Source organism: Porites lutea, chromosome 3, assembly GCF_958299795.1.
Source record: "Porites lutea chromosome 3, jaPorLute2.1, whole genome shotgun sequence".
Classification (NCBI taxonomy): Eukaryota; Metazoa; Cnidaria; class Anthozoa; order Scleractinia; family Poritidae; genus Porites; species Porites lutea.
In genome coordinates, this window is record NC_133203.1 from 6,237,448 (window position 1) to 6,260,323 (window position 22,876).

Sequence of the window (22,876 nt, forward strand, 5' to 3'; positions counted from 1 at the left end):
TTAAGTCAAAAGGTGGTTAAAAATGTTCAAATTAGTTCATCTCCATACCGATACTGACTTTTCAAGAGCTTCTTTTCGTTCAAAGCGGCGTCTTGCACCGCAGAAACTATCTCGGTGACAGTTCAGAGTTTAGTATGGTTTCAACTGACTGAAACACTCTTTCAACTCTGTCAACTTTTTCAGTCAATTAAAGCAACAGTGATTTATTACACTTAGAACGGTGAAAATGGCAACCTTAGCTTTGAAGTGCTTTGCTTAGGTTTTGCAAAAATTTCTCTCGTTTGACTGCGTTATTTAAGCAAACATGCCTTGAATTTAGTGATCTTGTAAGAGCTACATTTTTTTGCAATTTTAATCACAGTATGTACGGATTAAGTAGTAGGAGATCTCTCTTCTACAATGGTGGTCCAGTAAAAAAATTTAAAATATAAATGAGTTTTTTAATAGAAGAAACAGCTGAACAGCTGCGATGGTTGCGAAATCAATAACATACTTACATAAATTGTATTTTCCTTCCAATTTGCATTGTATCATTCTCTGCTAAAACTGGTCTTTGAGCAAACTTAGTCATTACAACCAAGAAAAAAAAACAACCAATAAAATTCAAGTTACAAGATTACGAAAGATCAAAAATGCACATGCATTATCTCCCAGTACACAATAGCATTATGAGATGATATTTAACCGGCTGAAATATTTAAAATCTTAGTAGCAGTTCTGTGTTGGTTTCCGGGAAAGTGCGTTCCAGTGTTACAATTGAAAGCGGCAGAATAGGGCCTTAAAGTGAAATTGGGAGATTCCTCAGGTTGGTGAAACAGGTTCTTTCTTCTTCAAACAAACAACAACTGTTTTTTCACACAGTTTAATTACAACAGTATACGTACTTATAAAGTCAGTTAGTCTAGTAATGCAGTACGAGAAAAAGGAAAGACTTTCCAAGCGCTAAATATAAAAGATAATCGAGGCGAGGAAAGATCAATACAAACTTGAAGTACTGAAATAAAAGAAACCAACAATAGGGGCTAGGTGTTGTGGCGCAGACTAAATATGTCTTCCAGTTTAGTATGCCTGTTATTCAGTTTGGAAAATGAAGACACTTAACTAAATCTTGTGATCAATTTGCCACCAGCATGAAGGTGTAAATATCTTGTGCCATTGTGAGATGAAGTCAAATCATGGTTTTAGTTTCCTAAAGTGACACCAAAATGATTATTTCAGGTTGTTTACCATTTACATTGGCAAACAGCAATATAATGAGCAAAGTTCAAGAGTCATTCGAGACTGGTAAATTTCGTCCCGGAATCGAATTTTCCATTTGCTCTAATCAGTTCCATTTACCCTGAAAAACGGCTGCAAAAGGCTGAAACTGGTATCAAAGATGGCCTTGAAGAAATAGAGCACATATTTCCGTTTGGAAAATTCCGACTGGGAAAACAGGCCTACCTTTTCAGACGTACCGTTGCTTCCGGAAATTTCCACCGAAACGACCTGAAAAGTCGTGTTCCATTTACTTTCCAACTGGATTTCGCAGAAACTTTTTGTAAATGGTAAACAACCTCAATTTCCATCTGCAATAAACAGTAATGTCTTGATCAGGTTATTCCGGATGTGTGGTGTTCTATGGTCTCCACTAATAACATGAATAATAATTTTTTCCGAGCTTTATCACTAGAGTAAACAACAAATTTATCACTACACTCACTAAAGACAATGTACCTTGAGCGTACCTGATATGTAGAGTTGTTTGATGGAGTCAATTCAGTTACACATACAGTAAAAACCCGCATATAAGAACCTAGAATTTTCGAGGTCAGGCTGAACAGGTAGTTGTTCAAAATTCAGGCTGATGAGGTTCTTAAAAGGTTCTTATTTTTCAGAGGTTGTCGAAGTGTAACCATTGGCAGAAATATTGTACTACTAATACATAATGGTTTATGGAAAACATATTTCTAGTGAAAATCCAAACAAATGTAAATCAAAGAAAACATATACACAATAACTTTTTGTCAGAAGTTTATCACATAATTAAAATCCAGAGAAATCAAAATTGGAGTGATTCTTTTGTATAAGGTTCTTATATTTTTGGGTATTTGAATGCCAAATTTCAGCCTGTAGGTTCTTAAATCACTAGTTTCTTATATGCGGGTTTTACTGTACCTAACCAAAAAGAAAACAGTGCTTGCAGATCTACATAATTCGGTCGGTTTATACGGGTAATATAAACCTGATGATACAATATAAACCCTAAAATTGCCTGATGAGTGTTGTCTTTAGGTCATACGAAACAGAGCTGTAACATTAAAGCGATGTCTAACCTCTGAAGCCTGGATCTACCTTTCAATTCACTGTATTATGATAATGTATACCCATTATAAAATTCTCAATTACTGAATACGAATCAAAATAAACCTGCTACATAAAATCTAATGTCTACTATACTGAAACTTTTCTCTAGTAGGAATGTGGACTAAACTAAAAATCGTTGCCATCTTCCTTTTAGTTTATCCAAACGAAACCGTTGAGTAGTTCCAGTGATATTTGGTAAGTGGCAGAAGTTTATATTAATGTAAAAGAATGCTAGTTTGAAAAAAATGTTCTGAACCTCTACTTAGAAAGAATAGATTTTTCCTTGGGCATAGAGCATCGTGTCTAGGACTAGACTGCGTTGGACAGGACATTTGATAAACTTGACATTGAAATCTCCTGTTAACTGACATATAAACTCAAACTTTAGAGCCGTCCGGTACATCATAATAAATAGTACCAGAAGAAAGTACTGCTTAGTGACCAGTTTAAGTTTGAGCACTGGCCTTTTTAACTTTATTTTCACACATTATTTTACCCACTGACTCAACAGTTGAATAGCGTCACCTAGTACAGCATCAGGTAGCTTATCAACAGTAACATCAGATCGTTTTTTTCTTGAGCGTTTTATTTCTTTGATCTTTGGAGGAATACTTTAACATTCATCGTAAAGAACACAAGGTTCCAAACCGGGTAAAGAAGGGGTAAAGACAATCTAAACTTTAGAGACCTTGTTTCTAAACGATATTATCAACGTTTTTATGTTCCTGGTTATGTTGTGTGTTATTGCTGTTGTAACCAGTTCCTTAAATAAACATTTGTGACCAAATGTAGAGATAAAAGGGAACGACGTTTCGACCTCTGTGCATGAGTTTCATTTTCAAGTTGAAAAATGCCGACACTTTCATTAATGTATTGAAAAACACAAGGGGGATCGCAAGCGGAAATCACCACCAAGCTAGAACGACATAGGAGAGATCCGCGTGACATTTAACTAAACTACAAGACCTTACGGAAATGCCAAAGTAACCCTGGCTGCTTAATTACAGGGATGCTCTTTGCTGAAGACGTAAAGCGAAAGCTTCATAAACAAAGTGACTCGATTTGCGCATTGCTGTATAAATGGCAGCCTCTTTCTTCTTTTAACGGTTTTGTGTAAAACATGTCCCTCTCGTTTCTTTAACAAGTGCATTCAATTGATTTCAGAACAGGAATGTACAAAAAGATTGTTTCAAAATGCAGTTCCATTTGGATTTTTATTGGACTAACTGGAATGTTGCATAATATTGTCCGCAGCAGGGCTACAGATTTTACCGCAGCACAGCAAGCGCGTAAACTATTAAACAAGTGATTTCTGGAGTTAATTCCATTACTTTGTATCCAAATTCCGGAATATGCTCAATCAAAAACACTCTTAATTAGTTTTTCGTAATTTACAGAATTAACAAGATAAACGACAACAAGATTTAACAGCCTAGGCTACAAGCTTTTCCTCTTTCTTTACTGGAGTATCGGAACAAAACGCTCGCGCGCCACTCGAGACGGGAGTGGGAGTTGCGTGGGCTGAATTGGTTTCTCCTCACATGCAGTGTCTAAGTTGCTTTATTTGTAATTGCTAGAACGGTCATTAGACTTCGCGCTCCCGCCGAGCAGCACTGCAGCTTCGTCGAAAAAGTACTCAACTCTTGAGACCAGGCCCTAGGCCAACTCTGCGAGACCCGGATGCTTAGACCTCTTGTGACGTCATCACTTAAACCTTTGATCCATAACTTTTACAGAAGGAAGAAGTATTCCAAATTGATTGCAGCTTCGGGGGGGGGGGGGGGGGGGGGGGTACTCCTGGGAATTCTCGGTGGGGGTGTCCCGCCCGGTTCCCCAAATCCTGAGGCTGTTTCAGACCAAAAAATGTCATTTTGCATATCCGTTTTCAGACCTGGCCTTTTGTCATCATTACTTAGATTAGAGCGCAAACAAAAACATTCGTCAAATCCATTTCCAATTTGCTTACTTCTCTTTCTTCCTTACTCATTTTGAATTGAAACGCTAAATACGTACCTACACTCCGGGTAGTTCCCTTGAAAACCATACCCGATTCCAGGCCAAAATAAGCAAAGTCTTCACCCGTTTTCAGACCACGGCGCGTTTTCAGACCGCGGCACGTACTTATATGGCTTTTATAAGGGAGTACCACCCCCCTCCCCCCCCCCACCGGGCTTTTTTTGCACATCTTTTTCCCATAACTATTTATCTGAATCCTTTTGACTCTGATTCCCACGTTTCTCGGCATTTGCGTTCCTAACTGGAATGTATATATAATAAAGCTCACCAAAAACTAAAATAAGTGAAAAATTAACGTTACAACTTGCTTGATGTTTTATCGTCCAAAGTATTCAATATAAATGTGCATGCCAAAAGCCAGAAAGCTGAGAATTTAAACCAGAAATGAAAGTGCACTCAAGCAAGGTTTGGGATACTTTTGTCTAGACAGTGACCCAAAACGGCTTAAGAAGCTTCAAACTGTCGTTTTTGCGAACAGCTAGACGAAAAAGAAAAAAAGGACTTAGGCTGTAAGAGGATTTTAAGGTTACGTGGTTAGTTTAGTGTTCTGCGAGTTGTCGAAAACTTGAGTACTCTACAAATCTATGAGTTTATCCTGGTGGTATTGGGTCTCCGTGGTCACAGATTATGTTTTCCGAAACTTAAGACGATGTGTGAGGATAATGGAGATAGACAGAGTCGCATAAATGTTCGTATTGGCCGTCTCTCGCAGATCGTTTAATCTTAAAGCAGGAAATAAAGAAAGAAAGACAGCTACAAGTAGCTGCCTAAGCTCAAAATTTCTTGGTATTCAGTTGAAGCTGTGTACCTGCACAGACTCAATGAAAAATAGCACAGCTCTCAGCAAAAATTAATTTTTAAGACTCAAGTCGCGCATTTTAGTATGCAGATGTATTTAGGACATTAGTGACGCTCGCCTTCAGTAGCGTTAGTTTTAGAAGAAAACCGGCTCGTAAATTTTACATCCAGCGGGTCGGAAAGTTTCGGTACTTTAGCTCACTTATTGCGCTTAGATTAATGAAACCAAAGTGGCCGACACATTTTCCTGATTTTCGCAAATGCTTGTCACCTTGTACCGTAATTTTTTGGGGCAACCACCTCAATTAAGTTTCTCCTAAACCTTTTGACTAATGGTGGCCAGAGAAAAAAAATCAGTCACAAAGAGGTCATATTTCTTTTTCTAAAATCCTACGAAATAAATAGTTCTATGATAAAGTTATGTCAAAAAGGTTTCATCTGAATTTTAACACCAAAGGACTCTGTCCACAGTTTTAAAGGAGTTGTGTCACGAAATTCAGCCAAATTAGGAAATTACTTTAAATTAAGAGAAGCATAAAAATAACTGCTTAAAACTTTAAAGGAAGGTTAAAACAGCATAACAGAAACAACAGATGCCACGGATGGGCAAAACTGAAGAAGACTGAAACGGATTGAGATTAGGGTTTTTGAAAACTGTTCAGTCTAACAATTTTTCAAAGTTGTTCCCTGCTGCTTGCAACTTCAAAAAATAATGTTCTGGAGACATATTTGTTTGTCTCGGATCTCTGATTTTGTCATTTACATGTAATTTCTTTGCTTACTTTAAGTTCCATAGCGATTGAGGGCGAGTTAAATTGGCAAAATTTAACAAGATGAACTTGACTGCGTGACACAGCCTCTTTAAGGCTTAGAGTGACAAATCGTCTGGTCATAGCGAGGTCTAGAAATAAACCCGATTTGGAGCAAATGGGTTCTTCCAGCAAACGTGGCAGACTTTTCGATAGCCTAATTTGAAACAATAAACCAATTTGCTAAATTTACGCATCATAAAACGTAACAAAAACTTGATTAACTGCTACATGGTTTCGTGCGCGCCTAGCGGTGCTTTTCACGGAAATTACGTTATTTGGACTATTCTTTTATTCAAGGTACCCATAGTATATTGTCTCGTTGTTAGGCGTTCGAATACGTTACTATCACCAGATCACGTCTCAGCCTTAAATGTCCCTTCAACCGAAAAAAACGCGATATTTTCTTAAGTTTGTTTTTTAGGGGGCCGATTAAGTCTTAAACCTAGAATTATAAGTCACTTTTTCAACCAAAAGTCATATGTACTGACGATGTGGCGTTCGAGTTTAGAGGCCTTTTGAAGATAAAGGTTGGCGGCAAAGCGAAAATAACAGTTACTCTCCGCCCTCTGCTTTGTCGCTTAAATTAGCTTAATTTTCCTCAAGTAATGGCTTTTAAATTCCAGTGACGTTACGAATTGTTCTTGCGATATTTTCTCAGTTTTCAAAACTGCGGCACCTATTAAAGTTTGGCACAAAAGCTTAGACGTTGTTCTCAGTGATTTACAGCTTGTTTGCTTGTTGTTTTTCACCCTTTTTTTGTTTAAGACGTGGGTTGGTTGTAACAATAGACAGAAAGTCATGTTCAGTTTATTATGTATTGAAAAATATATCCATGACCGTTACGCTTAATAGACTGAACATTAACAGTCAACACGAGAGTTGGTTATGGGATAACAGCGTGAATGATTGACAATCAGTGATTTTACTTTTTTGATTACGCATTATCAAATTTGTTCAATTGTTCCCGTAAAGGAAAAATTGAATGTCGCCAACGGCGACGTGATCGTGATTCGAGATACGTCGGCCCACGCGACTCCATGAGCACATGACCAGTGACGTATTTATTGTCAATAGTACGCGTTTTTTGCTCACGTGTATGCTGTTATCTTTCAACTCTCGATTACTAGATTGTTACAAAAGTCTAAATTGATAAAGGCGGCATGTCGCTACTTTTTCAACGGCTTTAACTCCACAAGAGGTTAATCAGGCTCACATGCAGAGGACCAAAAATTGCTGTTTTCCGAAATAACGGACCAACATAGCGGTTTTAGCGACACAAACTACCCCACCCCCGACTGTCTCATTGCTGTGATTTACGCGAGACATTTGTCGTACTCTCCACTTGAGGATACACTTGAAGCATGCGGTTTTCCGTGTTTGAAGTACTTTCCGCGCCTTGAAAAAATTCAACTATTTCGATACGCATCAACGGTGTTTAACACAATAGCGACTCCTTAAACGCAAATGAATTTCAACGACGAGTCGCGCAGCACCCTTGAAACGTGCGTGAATTCGAATAACTACTCCCGTGTAAATATTCAATCTTCAATTCAAAGAGTAGCCCATCTGCAAAATAAATATCGCTAGTTTGCCGTCTATTGTTTACATTTTCGGCAACTTAAGAATGTAATATTATTAACAGCCCGTAGTATCATTGCCTCAATTAGTTGGATCATTTTTCGCGCGGCTTTTTCAGACAACTTGCAGAAATGCCGCTCCTTTACCGAACAAAGACAATACCCCAGCATCACGCCTTCATAAAAGAAGCTTTGCGGGAGAAGTGTTAACGATTCTTTTCCAAACACAAACATTCTAAACAACTTAAAATATTTCGTTGATGACCTTTAGAGAGATTTTTTATCTTCCTTTTCGGAAAGTGTCTTGTAATCCCCCGATTTTGTAAACCGTGGGCGCACGCCGCTTACTGTTTGGCTTTTCAACACTATTTTTTGCCAATGCTTTTCACAGGGGGCGTGATAAACCCTAGAAATTATACTACGTTTGAATTTCCGGGGCAAAGTTTGAGCTATTTTGCTGAACATGCGGGAATCTTCTCCCTTTCGCTTTAGCGCGCAGCAAGTTTAAGAGAAGTAAAGGACAATAAAAACCGCATCTGCCTTGTGTCGGCATTCTTTCTTCCTTTAGTAACAAATTATCTATGTATCACTTAATTCTAGTCCATTATTTGGATCCAGTTTGTCCAAATTTCTGTGAAAAAGAAAAACGATTAAGTGCTACTCCGACCCAACATGACCGCGTATTGCCTAAATAATTAGCACGGTGTTAGAAGACGCCGCGGACCAATCACGTCTTGCGTTTTTTAATTTTGTAATAGGAAAGTTTTAAAATGCACGATGCGCCCTGGAAAACACTCAGTGGAATCAAGTAATCGATCGGTAGAGAGAAAAGTTGCGCTTTCGTCAAAAGCACAGTGGGAAATTTAAATTGTTTATTGTTATTGCTGAGTATAAAGAAGAACTGACTGACTCACCGCATTTGTCAAATACTGTTAGGGTTGAAAGCGAGCGGAACCTGCACTACAAGATAGAGAAACATGGATCATGTGGTAAAGATGCTCTGGATACTGGCTGTCTACAGCGCAAGTTTACGAGACATGTCTGTCCACGGAATGGTGGACTTTTCTAGCCCTTGGGATACTCGCGTCAGCTCTACGTTGGACTTCCTTCAAAGGGATCCTTGTTGGGGTCTTTCAAGAGGGCCCAAGTGCAATCATTCCATTTTCAGCAATCTCAATACCAGGAACATTATGCTTTACACTGCTGAAACGCAAAGAAAACTTCGCGTCATTCTACCTGATAGAAGAGAGCGTCGCCTCACTTCCGGCTCCTCAAAAAACAAGTCTTATGATGCTGTTTTTGTGCTAGATCCCTTCCCCGACGCAAACTTGGGCCACACCGTTTTTATTTTTCTCCTCAACTTCAACGTGAGTCGAACTGTCTGCAACAAAAGTATGAACGGTTTGCACGTATTTACTGGTAAGTGTAGGTTTTTCAGTAATCTTGGATACGCACTTGATTACATTTATCTCTTGCTCTGATCTATATGCGATACAATATATGCGTGACCTGGTGTAGGCATTCCAGCCCCAATATCGTTCCGCAATTACTTTTATTTAGAAGAGTTTTTAATCTTTCTCTTTCTCTCTCCCTCAGTTAAGTATCTCGTTAGACTCGGAGAGTGGGTTGAATGGAAAACTCAAAAACTGATACATCTGTGAAACTGAACCATAAACTGAAGTGGAAAGTGATATTGTACTTCAACTTGCAGTGATATTTTAAAAGCCGCATAAGTTTATTTAGTGTAGAAAAATTTGATAAATAGTTTAAAACTCGCGGTCTGATATTGCAAGTACATTCTCTTAATATAGGCTTGAGACATGCTATTTTTCATGTAAATTGATTCTTTACTCGACTTCTGAACTGAAACGATGAAATCCTACTACAGTGTACCATTCTCTTAGCTCTTTAACTCCAGGGGATGCGAAATATGTTTATAAAAAAATAAAACAAATTTAGTGTTGTAAAATATTGAAAAACATGTTATCGTTCAAAAGTTCCGCTGGAGAGGTTTCATTTGAAATGGTCACACTATTTTGTCCACAGCCTAAAAAGTTAGAATAACTCTACATGTTGTTCCATAATATGACTCTGATTTAAAAGTTTCATCAGTAGTCCTGCTACGTTTCCAGTGTATTTCGCAGAAAGCGAGTAAATTGACAAATTGGCAACTCTAAGCAGTGAATGTCGTATATATCGGTGTGCTTAGTATACTTTTTTTCTCTACAGGCCGTGACGAGTGTATCAGAAGAGTGGAAAAGCGCCACTGTATAAACCGTTCAGACCGTTTGCAAAAGCAATTCAAATGCGAGGTCAACTTCCTGCCGCTGGTTTATGAAAAGGGTGACCAATTACGTAAACAGCGTTTAGACTGCCGCCCTCAGCTCGACACTCTCACGTTTGCAAACTGCAGAGCACGGGAGTCCTTCCGACATCTTTGCAACCCTAATTCCGCGCGATGTTTATCCCCGACTCTTCCATCGAGGTGCACGTACGAACGCTGTAATCATGCTGTGTTGGTAACTGGAGGCTGGAGCCGCGACACGAGCCGTCCACGGTACCGAAACAACCTCCGCAATGTTTGGAAATTACTGCATCACACCATGGGTTACAAAAAGGAATCCATCGTAACCTTTTTCGGGCAGGGCCGCAAAGAAGATCGTAAGTAACAAGATTCTCTTTTCTGTTTGTCTTTATCATTTATTTTGCGAAAGAAAATTACTCGGGCGGCATGCCTAATTTTGAGAACAGGCTGAAGCTTTTAATTCACTTTGCAGTCGGTGAAACTTCGTCAAAGTCATTAATAAGTGCAGCTACAATCCTTTTATTGTCAAAGATTTTTCGCTTGTTCGCCGTTCTTAATGACATTTGCTGTTTCTTAACGATAACCGAACTTTTCCATATCCCATATGTAATTCTTAGGGACAGCTTCACCGGTAGAATGATTTGTTGCGTTGGTCATGAGTTACTTTTCCCCGCTTTCATGCAACATGCACCTATATGCGGTTTTGCTCGGTATTCGTTAACAATTTGTCGCAACGGGTCGTAGTTATAAGCGGCTCGATTTAAATCCCTAATGTGCTAAATTGTAAATAGGCGAAGTGCTGCGGTAATTAATTTTGAAACCGATACCTTTCACTGTAATATTCACATTTCAACGAGCGGTTTGTTCGCTAGACGAAATAAAAACAACTTCGCTTATTAGAATAAGAAAACACTTTATTTAAATGGTTTTTAATTGCCAAAAAAATCTACGAAACATTCACATTTCATCTTTACCGCTTAAAGTCACAAGCGCGTATCGGTTGTTAAAAACGTTTTGTGACTTCGTCCTTTCGCATCTTCTTTTTAACACACCGGCGAAGAATTGCGAAACTAAATGACTTAACACATCTTTACAATCACTTCATTAAACCTTAAACTGTTCTCTTTGTGTGAATTGATCCATCTTTCTTGAACCGTAGTTTTTGAGTTTCATGCATAAATTGTTTTGAAAAAGTATCGAAAAGCAGGTCGATTCAGCAAACCGAATCACCGCTTCTTCCGACAAAGGCTAGAAGAACTTAATAACAGTTTTGAAACTTTCCAGACTTAAAACAAAGAATCACGAAAATTGTAAACTGGGTTCGAAATCAAAACAGTAGGCAATGGGTGGTATTTTTAATAACGTTCTTAAAACAATGAGGTGGAATTAGCAAATCATGAAACTTTCGATATTGTAATGAAAAAAGAAATTAAACTCCATGTTCTTAAGGAGAGCTCAGAGGTGGGGTAAGTTGGAGTCTTTCTTATTTTGATGAAGAAAAAAAATCATGTGGAGATTGTTAACAATAAAAAAGTCTTTACACTTTGCCGCCATGTAATAAAGCCGCATTTTTTTGCATTCATCTGTTAAAAAGCTTTTGACTTTTGGAGCTCTCGTAGATTCCTGTAAGGTTGTAGACTGGCAGATATGTTTGGAACTTTCCAGTAAGAGTGTCAAGTAAGAAATGTATGCGAATTTTTTTTTAATACGCGTTCTTCTCACGTGGAACTCCCTCTTTTTCTCTTCGACGGCAGCTAACAGGCTGAAAACGTGCTATGTTATTTTAAGATTTTAATTGACCCCCAGAATAAACAAAATGGATGAAACATAACGTTTAAAAATACCGCGGCCTTAATCCTTGGTTCATTCCAAAATAACTACTCTAATTTCGGCAGAATCGTCCGTGAGTTGTATTTGGAGAAGCCGAAAGATGGATTATTCTAATTCATTAATTATAGTTTCACGTACGCCTATTCTGGCAAGTTTGTGGCCTTCTTACGTGTTTAACGGAAGCCTTTATTTTATTATTAAATTAGAATTTGTTATTTTTGCTCCAAGGTCAGGCTTTTTATACTGAAAGGTTTAATTAAGTAAATTGAGATCATCTTTGACCGCCTCGGCCTGCAAGCACGTACTGAGTTGCATATCATTGCAGCCTCTTTGCACTCTTTTGTTGCTACAGGATTTGGCCGTAAACTTAGAAAAAAAGATTAACTAACGGTATAACTCACACAATAGGTTATTCCACCACGCAGCAAAAATTTTTCCATATCGCTATTCAAAGCACGCACCACAGTTATAAAGGCTCGTGCTGCTGTAATTTCGGTGGAACCAAACGGACCACAAGGCTACATTCTTCTTGAACACACTGAGCAAAATCGGAGTTTATTTTAGAATTTAGAAGGTTGTAAACCATTGCCTCTGTTCAAAGTTTCATTTCAACTCACTCTAAGTTGGAGATAGTTTTTTCCCATTACGGTAGCGCTTATTCTCACCTTATTCTCGGCGAGTTTGAAGCTGACCTAACACATGTTTGGTTTCTCAAAAACCTCTCTTGCCCTCACGTAAGAATTCAAAAACTAACCACTAATGACTGAGGAAAGATTGAAGAGTAACTCGCTGAAGCATGAGTCGAGATCTTCAAATAGAGTCCTGAATCAAATTCCCTGCTACTAGAAGCCTGTTTCGCAATCGCATCCTTAGAGAAAAAGCCTTCAAATATTATCGAAAAATACTGAAGATGATTTCTCCAGAAGTAGCAATAACAAAAAAAACGGAAATCATACTGGGGAGAAAATGGCCGCGAGAATGAAGACAATTTCAACGATCCCGCAGTAGGCATGATTCAGTGATGACTCAAACAGTTACAGTTTTTCGAAGGGTGAAGTTATCGTCCCTGCATCGATTGTGTGAAAAAGTCTTATTATCATTTTTAGGGACTCGAACTGTTGAATTTCCTGCTGTTCTAATGTTACGTGGGTCCTTAGTCTTGGAGGTATTGACTTGACATTATAGAGTCATGCTGTATAAAAAAACTACAACATACCTTAACAAACTTATGCGAGCCAGAATCATCGAGTCTTCTTCACCGTTGCAATGAATGCTACTGAGCAGTACTTTGTTGTAGGGCTATTCGTTATCTTTACAAGGTGGTTTAAAGGTTTACTTTAGCTAAGCTGAAAAAATTCTGTGTCCTTTATAAATATTTAAAAAAGTGTTACATGTGGCCCTTGTTGTGAAAACGGAGTGGGGTAATTGTAGATTAACGAATTTGGTTTATTCACCAACTGATCAAGCGTTCTCTTATCCTAGTTGCCGGTCATCAAAGGCCCAAATCCTTTCCAGTGAAAAGTTCAACAGTTGTAAGGGAATACATCAGGAAAATATGTCGATCAGGGCCTTGTGTGGACACGTTAACTCTTTACTTAACGGGGCCATCAACTGGCGATGGCTCTCTCTTGTTCTGGGACAATGGAGACGGAATCACGCAAGATTCTGAGCTCTACTCACCCAGGCATCTTTTGGATAATATAAAGAACTGCTCAGCAAAACGCGTCTTTCTCGTGGCCGATTACAGCTATTCTGGAGCTTTGATCGATAAGCTGAAGACTAGAATGACACGGCATCCGAAACAATTTTCTAATCTCATGGCTATTTCGTCCTCATCGTTGGAGGAACCTGCCTGGCGAAGTGATTTCACCGACGCGTTTATCAAGCATAACAAACAAGGAATTACCACTACATGCGTTGCAGATGTTTTCCAGGTAGGATCTTTCTCTGTTCAAAGGAAACCCTTACAGTAACTTCTGATTACACTACTGAGAATCAACAGACAATTATTAGTTCATTACAACAAGCCCTTCTCTGTTGTCAGGCTTTGCTTCCCAGCCAGTGGCTGTACAGAAAAGTTGTACCGTTCAATTTGACCATTCTAAATAATAATTAAAATGGCATTTTTGGGTTGTTTCTGCTTCATTTACGCTCTTTTCTTTTTATAAGAATGTTGTTTTTCCGGCCCAGGCTGAATATTCTTATTTTTTCTGCCGACTTGACGCTGAAAATATTCATATATTCTTGTATTATTCTGCGGACTTTTCCCCTTTAAGAATAATGGGGTATAAATTGCAGTTAATGGCAATGGCACGTTTGTTTTCAGTTTCTTTTTGGTGGCTAGTTTTGCCGTTAAGAGAAAGGAATAGTTTCACGGTTAATTTACTGAATTTAGCCTATAATTGTATTGTATCACCACATTTTCAACACACAAAATTATATTCCCTTCAACCTTGGGGTTTATTCTTATCATATTCTTAAGATTTTGCAAATTTCAGTCAGGCTCGAGATTCTTATAAAATATATTCTTTTAAGTCAGTATTTTCCTTTTAACATGGTATTCAATTCTGCTCTCAGCGGCTTACTCCTTCCGTGATCTGTGATGATAGTTCAACTGTACTTTTCCTGCAGTACGTTTCCGCGGAACTGCCCTTTTAATTTTCAAGTATTTGGTAGATTTTTGGCAAATTTTACTTCAAACTGACCCCTCCAATATTTACCACTAATGAACTCATTTCCGTAAAACATGCGAAGCTATACCTTTCAACAAGCTCGCGTCGCGCAAATTACATAAGACGGCACGTGCCGTTTTTTCAGTGGTTAACCAGGTCAATCAGGTCTTCCGCCGGTTTAAGGAGGAAATTACGCTGGGCATCAGTTCCATTTTTCCTCTCAGGAAAACATGTTTCAAGGTATATTAGAAGATAAAAAATTTCTTAACTCGATCGTTTTGCAAAATGTAGAAAAGCAAACGATATTACAGGAAGAGATCGATCACAAAGTGGTGTGGTCAAAAACCTGAAGGAAAAAAAGTCGTTTATGATGCTTTCTTTTATCTTCACTTTATTACTGACATCGTCCCTGTTATTGCGTTCGGTTAAAACTTTACTTTGAGATTGTACAGAAAATTGAGGACCTTGCTTAATTCGAGTTCAATTTTTACATTGTATGTAGATCTTTTTCATGTTCGTAATTTTTTTACAACTCCTATTGCGCATTGATCACTTGACCTTTAGAAACCAATATTCAACGTTGAAAGGTGTACGTTTTCCCTTACATCTTTTCAATGCAAGTCGAACTGTCCGTGCAACAAAAGTCGAGAGAATGTTGAAAACGGCTGCAGTTTTTGACGTCACAACAAATGTTCAATTGGAGATAAGTACGTAGGAAATGTATGGAGAACAGTAGAAAATATTTGTCGATACTGGTTAGAGAGTATTGGGTTAAAATACTCAGGAGAAGGTCATAGCGAAATTCAAGTGACTTTCAAGTACTTCTACGTGTAGGAAACCTCACTCTGTTAACGTGTGAAGAAGCATCTTTTAATTACAGGATACTCTCAGTGTTTTTCCTGTTTAACATTTCCTTGTTGTTCTTTATTCAGAGGGGAATTCAACCCGATTTTTATGCAAAGGGCGCGAAGTCAACACCGCAGATAGTCCGAAGCAACTCCTCTTCCACCAACACAACTCTTAGTGGACACCCATGTAACGAACCACGGAGAAATGTTACAGCCAGGAGGCCTTGTAAGTTACTTAGGATAGACGAATGGCTTAAGCGGGATGGCTGAACGCGATCGCTTGGATCATAAATTAAGTGTAAATATGTTAACTATTAAAGACAAAATAGAGTGGGCAAAACTGGATTTAGTTTTATATATTTATTGTTTAATGTTCAACAAAAGGTGCGTGAAGAATGATCAGGTTCGAGGTAATTTCTGACATTTTAGAATGAGGCAAAAATAGAGCATCATATCATTTTGTACTACAGTCTCTGGATTGGTTATCAAAGAAATTACTCAGGCCAATCATAACAGGCGAGAAAACTCCATTAAGCCAATCGCAAATACGCGCAGCGCGGGAAAACTAGTGATGGCAAGTCACGTGGCTCTGGGTTTTTTCCTGATTAGTCGAGAAAGTGGCGCGAGTTTTGTTGTTGTTGTTGTTTCCAGGGTCTCTCTTCTTCTAGGACGTAAGGTGAAAGACCCTGGGAACAAGGTTTCCTTTCCAAGAAAAAGAAAGAAAAATGTTAGAATTTACCACGAACCAACGGGAATCGTTTTTTTTTTCGCAAAATGCTTTTATCGGATAGTTGCATGAAATGCTTACCTTTTTAGAAACAGGCACATATGTATGATTACGTTTTTTTTTCACGAAATATTTTATAGGCTTAAGGATATTGTAAAAGTCGTGAATTGATGAAAATCACTTAAGCCATGTTCAGGTGTAAAAGTGTAGGTAACACTATAATTTGTAATGTATAAAGTAGAAGGAGTTTAATTTTTAAGAATGATCTAATAGAAAAGAGTAGACTAGAGACTTGCATCGCTTAGACGATGAAGAAAAACGAGTGCACAACGTTTGTAGGTAGTTAGATTTAGACAAAGGCCTTAACGTACTACACTAGATAAAAGTATTTTTAACAAATTAAGTACTCGTATTTAACTTGAGCTTTCTACTTGATCTAGATGGTGAGGAGCGTAGTCGTTTTTCTTTTGCCTTGGGAAAGGGAGGGAGGGGGGATAAAGATCCTACATTCCAATGTCATTTCGCTACAAAAATCAAGTAAATACAGGCGATGTTTGCTAGTGACGGATTCACAAAAAAGCGCAAGCATTAGGTCCAAAGTTTTCTGATGGCTCAGGCTTGTGTATCTGAGTGTCTGGTATCTTGGCCTTGATTGCTAAGCCTTCCTCGCTAGTAAAAGAAAACGACGTTTCAGTAACCTTCATCAATCTTGTGTTATAATTGCCACAGTTTCATAGTTGTTTGATTTGCGCAACATAACGGTCAGTTAGTTGTACGATTGAAATTATTTTGTCTGTTTTGTGGCACCAGTAGAATCAAATGAGTTGTAGATTACTTTTTCAGCCTGAAAGTGAATGATATGTATGTCTTGGTGTCTTGGTTTAGCTTCGTGACAATGTACATTTTTATGAAGAGAACAGATATTTTTGTGATTAACTGCCGAGTTAAGTAAAAAATATTGCACATGTCGTGTGTATATTGCAGTTGTATCTCTTGCATTGTTTGACATTAAAAGTAACAAGGATATTGAGAAGGTATTTAATGACTAAGCCCTGGCGTACTTATTAAGCATCATTTTTAGTAATTTGGAAGAATATGAAAGATTTTTCTATAAAAAGCAGGTTGAACCCTCCCAGTCTCTGTTGAACAGCTTCGTCAACTGTGGAATTTAAACCAATAGTGTCCGTTCAAATTAAAGATACTGGAAATGACAGTTAGCCTCGATTATTTTTGCACAGTTGTTGTGGCTATTTCACGCGCGAATTGTTTTCTAAACTGTAAAAATAAGACCGGAAAAACTCCGTGAAACACTTGTACCCCCCATTACTCAATCAAATATTATTTGACATGTGTGTAATTGATGTTTCAGTGCTTTAAAGCCGTCAAAGTGACGACGCCCAGACTAAAATAACTCTCAGTGCAGAATTTTGCGCCAAGAATTGACACTTTATAAATAGAAAGAGCTCCAAATAGCAAGAATTTAAGATACCTACTCAACGTATTTACGTATAGAGGCCACTCATCCTTAATGACTCATGAAATATCACTTAGGATTAACGGCCCTTGTTCTGTTATGTTCAGTAAGATACAAATACCCTGGAACACGATAAAAATGTAGTATCGAGCAACTTACTTCGCTCACAAAAAAAATATCATCGCGAGTTATATTACCTTACTGAGAACTCTATAACCGTTAAGGTTGTGGACTGGACTCCTGCGCATGCTCTGTGATTATTCAGTTCACTTATCCTTAATGACTCACGAAATATCACTTAGGAACAACGGCCTTTGTTATGTTATGTTCAGGAAGATACAAATACCCTGGAACACGATAAACATGTAGTATCGAGCAACTTACCTCGCTCACAATGACAACATCATTGCAAGTTACCTCATTAGAACTCTATAATCGTTAAGGTTGTTAATTAAGGTTGTGGACTGAATTCCCGCGCATGCTCAGTGATTATTCAGTTCAAATCTTTATTACGTATGTTCTGTCTAATTACTCGATTTTTCACTTTGCGATTTGCCTTAACAAGTAGAATGTACTTCATTTTGAAGTTCGGATAGTTACGTTTGTAAAACGATAGCAAGTTACTGTCTAGCATGAAGATATAAGAAACTAGGTGTAAAATAAAATTGTAAATACATAACAAGAATAAACGTTTGTTTTGATAAATTCTGGGACTTTATTTCTGTTGTACAGAGAGAAGAAGTGTGACGTAACGTCACCATGGTAGCAAAATTTCTGGATCTCAACATTCTTTCCCGATAGAGACGACCATCTGCATTGTCGAGCCATTGAAGAGAAGTACGGGCTACCGTTTTGTTTCTGAGTGCAATCATGCACAAGAAAGTTAAACATGTCAACTTTTTCGTTTTGTTTCTGCCATATTTGCATGACCAAGGGGATCAGTTTAAGTTTCTGGAAAACTTCCCACCTACCCCTCCCCTAATCTAACATTAACACTTACTTCTCACTTAGGGCAACATAATGACTTAGGGGAGGGATGGGTGGGCAGTTTCCCACAAACCTAAATTGACCCGACCATGGTTTATTGAGATCCAGAAATTTTGCTACCATGGTAACTACTTCTGCTCTCTTTTGCTGCTTACGTCGTTAACAGTGGTTAAATCCTTTAAGGCACTGGTGCCCTTGCTTACTCCACTGCACGGCGAGAATTGTTTATTACCACATTGGGAATAATTGTTATGCCTCTCTCAGTTTGTTTTTGGTTCTTTGACGAGCAGGAATGGTGCATTGGCGAGAGCAATTGGCGATTGTTTTTTCTCCGGCGAGGTTCTCCAGTATTCCCTTCCCCTCAAGTGCCAAAGTTAACAATTCCAATTTTCATACTGGATCTGGAACGCATGGACACACAGATACCTTCAAACGAACTCTTTCCTTGATAAAGAAATAGGGAAAGTTTTTGCGATACACCTGCCTCCTAGTTATTAGTCACCAACGCAACTCCAAGATTTTAGCCTGCATAGCATTCTTTCTTGCGCCCACTACTTCCAAGCACCACGGGCGCGCGAGAGGGAGACACGCGTGTCTCCCTCTCGTGCGCCCGTTCTTTCATGCGCCCACTAATTCCAAGCGCCTGCTACACAGTCTACTGCAATTTCTTTTCAAAGGAGCATAGGAGGCAACCTCTTAGCCGTGTTTCAGGCGTGCTGATAGTGGTGCCTCCCCGTTTTTCCTTGCTTTCTTCGATTCAGTTTTTCTTCACACCTCTCTCTCTTTATTTTGTCCTGTTCCCCGTTAACTTTTAGTCTGGAACAGACTGACTCCTTGCCCATACTACTCCTTGTCTATCCCTGAGGAAAAAGCGAGGTGAATATTTGTTCGGGTAGCCTGTTCCAGGGGTTCAGATAGTGGGGAAGGCATGAAGAGGCGGGGAGCGGAATAGACAGAAAAGGGAAGCCGGGGAACTTCCTCCGGTTCCGTGGCTTTTTCCGTTCCGCTCTCTACTTCGCGTTGCTTCCCTCTATCTAAAAAGCTTGTGCACGGTTAGCCAGATTAAATACCCGTAAAAGTAGACTGTTTTTTTTTTATAGCTATCTCTCTCCGAGCCCTGATGGAGGGGGCGAAAGTTTACCTCAGGGGCCTGCTTGTACTCGTCGAGCAACACTAGAGATCCTAAGATTTGACTACGAATGTGAGATCGTGTAGAACGTCTGAGTTTGGTGCTAGTTGTATCTTCCAAACTATCACTCTTTCTAGTTGTTGACCAGACCATTAAGAGATTGATAAGATGGTGTGATAATTAATTATTTGAGGCATACGAACTTAGTTTGAAGTCCTGCATGCATTGAATTCCCTACTTGTATTCCAATCTAAAGGTTCCTTCTACCCACGGATAGGTACTCAGAAAAGTCTTATACGGGCATGATCGGGAGGCTCCGTCCCGAGGTCCAACCATTTACCCCTTTCGTATACCTTCTATTGACAGATAGTTACCCCTTGACACATGTTGACATACCTTGATTTAGAACCTTCCATCACAACACCAGAACGTTTTCTCGACTATTTCACAGCCATGAAATTCATCTGTTAGCCCTTTTGGGTCCTTTTACAGACCCAAATGACAGATTTCCATACCCTTTCATAGAGCGGTTTTCATTTGAGTGTCGAAAAGTAATTGGTTTTGCACTTTCTACACGATGTGATTGGCTTAAAAGATTCGCACCACCTTTTCATCCAATCAGAAGTAAAACCAAAGCCAATTGTGACGCGCTCGCATGCATTTTCCCGCGCTTTGCGTCAGCCGCATGTAATTACTTCGAGTTTTGATTGGTTCAATGTATTGTCTGTGTCCTATGTGATTGGCCAGAGTAATTACTTTGGTTTTGGTTTTACGACACTCAAACGAAAACCACTCTATACTTCAACTAAAGGAATCCTAACCCTTTCATATACCTGAAGCCTGAAAAAGGTACCCCATTCGGGAGGAGCCTCCCAGTATAGGGAGTACCCCACCTGGCTCGAGGGCCTTTGTCCTTCTAATAGGTATAGTAGTCTGTGTGTTTAACCCAATATAAGAGACTGTAATAAAACCTTGTATAAAAAGACTGGTCAGTCGCCATTAGACCGCATATAGTACTCTGTTCTATTTTTGTACCGACCATGGCCATATGATTGCCGCGTCGGACTAAAATACAAAAATTCTTAAAAAGGATAAACTGTTTGAATGCAGAGGTCCACGCAACGCGTAAATATAACTGACTTGTTCATCTTGCCGGATCTCTAATCAAAGAGATGCTGTAGCCAGGCGTCACTTCACAAGTGTGAAATAAAACAAAACTGAATGCAGGGCTGGCACTGCGGCAAAGGGCTGATTCACTATAGGCCAATATTTCTGCTAACAAAATTAGCCTTCCTCAGGGCCAGAGCCATACCGAGAGCAAAAATTTCTGATGATTACCCGTTTCAGTTTGGTTACATAACAACTATCTTACACAATCAAACCAGACAATAAAAATTGCAAATTTATAAGAAAGTGGGTGTTTACGCGAAGCTAAACTAAAGGTTAGATAAAGCCGCCAGTTGTTGATTTATCATATTACGATTATATTCAGATCAGGAAACCTTATCACGAAATGCCCTCAACTAAAGTATTTTACACCTTTTTTTATCTTAAGCTTCGTACGTGCTCAAGCTCCTGAATCAAATTGAAGTTTTTCTTCCTTGGTAAATTATACTGAAGAAAATTCCTCTTCGTTAAATATACTTCTTTGCCTTGGGAGGAAAAAATGTGTTTTGAGCACTGATAAACTCAGCTGTAATTTACGATCGGTTGACACCAGCACGTTAATTCGGAGTCTCTTACATCATTTATGCGATTGAAAAACCGTTCTAAAAGATGAGCACGTCTTCTAGTCAATCGCTGGGCAATTTGTCACGTTTCTTATATTAGTTGCCTTAAGGCGACGGACTTGGTAAAAAAAAGCTTTTCTCTTGCTTGACTGAAAAGGGACGCAATTTTTGCTCCGTGTTTAAGTTGTTCACTTAAAAACCACATCGTCATTACTGCGGTTTTTGGGGTTGGCGGACGCGTTGCTGATTTGAAACCACTTCCGTCAGGTGGTAACGGTGCGTTGACTTCATATTTTTAACGTTCTTGTTGGAATTAATTGTCGAGTTCCCGAAGATTTATTTGGCAAGAACCTAAAAATATACTTGGCTGGTAAAGCATGATACATTTCTTTCATTTTTTGGCTGGTAAAGCATGATACGTTTCTTTCATTTAAGGAAGTGTTAAATTGACCTTCTTCCGAAATAAGACGAATTAACAGAATAATTCAATTTTTAAATAAAAAATATCCAGTTTTCAGATGTAGATCATTTCAATTGTTACATACCAAAGGAAGTGATTAAAACATTACCAATATGCTAACACATTCCAGAATGTGATCACTAACTTGCGTTGCAGTTACAATATACTATGTTTACTTAGAGACCCTGACTATGCAAATGTCTGGCTTAAGTATGGCATAACTGGGCTTCTCTGTAGTGTACGTTCGCAGTCTATTTGCTGTTGTTCGCTGGCTTTGGGCAGTTTATTTTCCTTTTATTTTGTATCCTTATGCACAAATCTCAATCCACAAGCGAGGCTCCCTGTATATTTGCTACATGTACTGCTCATTGCCTCTTTTTAAATTGTATCCTTATGCACAACTCTCAAACCCACAACGGGTCGAAGCAAAGTAGACAGAGAGCGAGGCGTGGCACTATAAACTGAAGTACGCCGCACGTGCTGTTCAAAACAATAACATTACGGTTTGTGGTAATAATGCTACACTTAAAACTGCCTCAAAACTCGATCGATCAGACGGACTGCTATAAAAAGATGCGGTTTCTATCAAGGAGTAATACAAATATAGTCGATGTTTTAAATGCCGCCCCCGTGGTTCAAGGTTAATTCTATTGTCAAGAAATACAACCTCGTCTACTCAGTTTTCACAATTAGTTAAGCCACAGGAAAGCCGTGGTTTGATTAGCTTCCAACGAACGTGCTAAATGTTAGCCAGCTAAAATGCGCTGGTGGAAATGACAGACTGCTTAGGCCAGTTTGTTTATATCCGGTATCACTCAATCTGCATCATTGCAATCTAAACATACCGCAGGTTATTTAAAGCTCTTTTTAATTCGGGGATGATTGGAACAGATCCTTTTTACCTTGTTATAATATTTTGTTTCACGAGAACGTGCAAAAATGTTTCCGAGTCAATGCATGTAACTTAGTATCAAAGATATTTGCAACGAACAGTTTGAAGTACGTACAGATTAGACTTAATTGCGGCGGGCAAGTTCCACTGGGTTCCCGTTCCCCATAATTTCTCATAAAATTCATTGTGTCATGAAAACATAATCAAACGATTACGATCAGAGCGAGAAACTCTAAAATACACCATTAATGAACTGCTTCTAAAGGTATATCT

The 22,876-nt window shown here is 38.7% G+C and overlaps 1 protein-coding gene across 2 annotated transcripts in view; it reads left to right on the forward strand.

Annotated features, from left to right (window-relative positions):
• LOC140930293 (uncharacterized) overlaps window positions 1-18,110 on the forward strand; it is a 30,549-nt gene extending 12,439 nt beyond the window's left edge. The window contains exons 2-5 of one of the 2 annotated variants that reach the window (XM_073379972.1): window positions 8,486-8,968; window positions 9,779-10,210; window positions 13,167-13,618; window positions 15,289-18,110. In XM_073379972.1, the coding sequence (XP_073236073.1) occupies window positions 8,527-8,968; window positions 9,779-10,210; window positions 13,167-13,618; window positions 15,289-15,474 (1,512 nt within the window). In that variant the 5' untranslated portion in view covers window positions 8,486-8,526 and the 3' untranslated portion in view covers window positions 15,475-18,110. Of the gene's footprint in view, window positions 1-8,017; window positions 8,969-9,778; window positions 10,211-13,166; window positions 13,619-15,288 lie in introns of those variants that run through there. The other variant, XM_073379973.1, reaches the window with a different exon arrangement.
• Window positions 18,111-22,876: the final 4,766 nt, after the last annotated feature.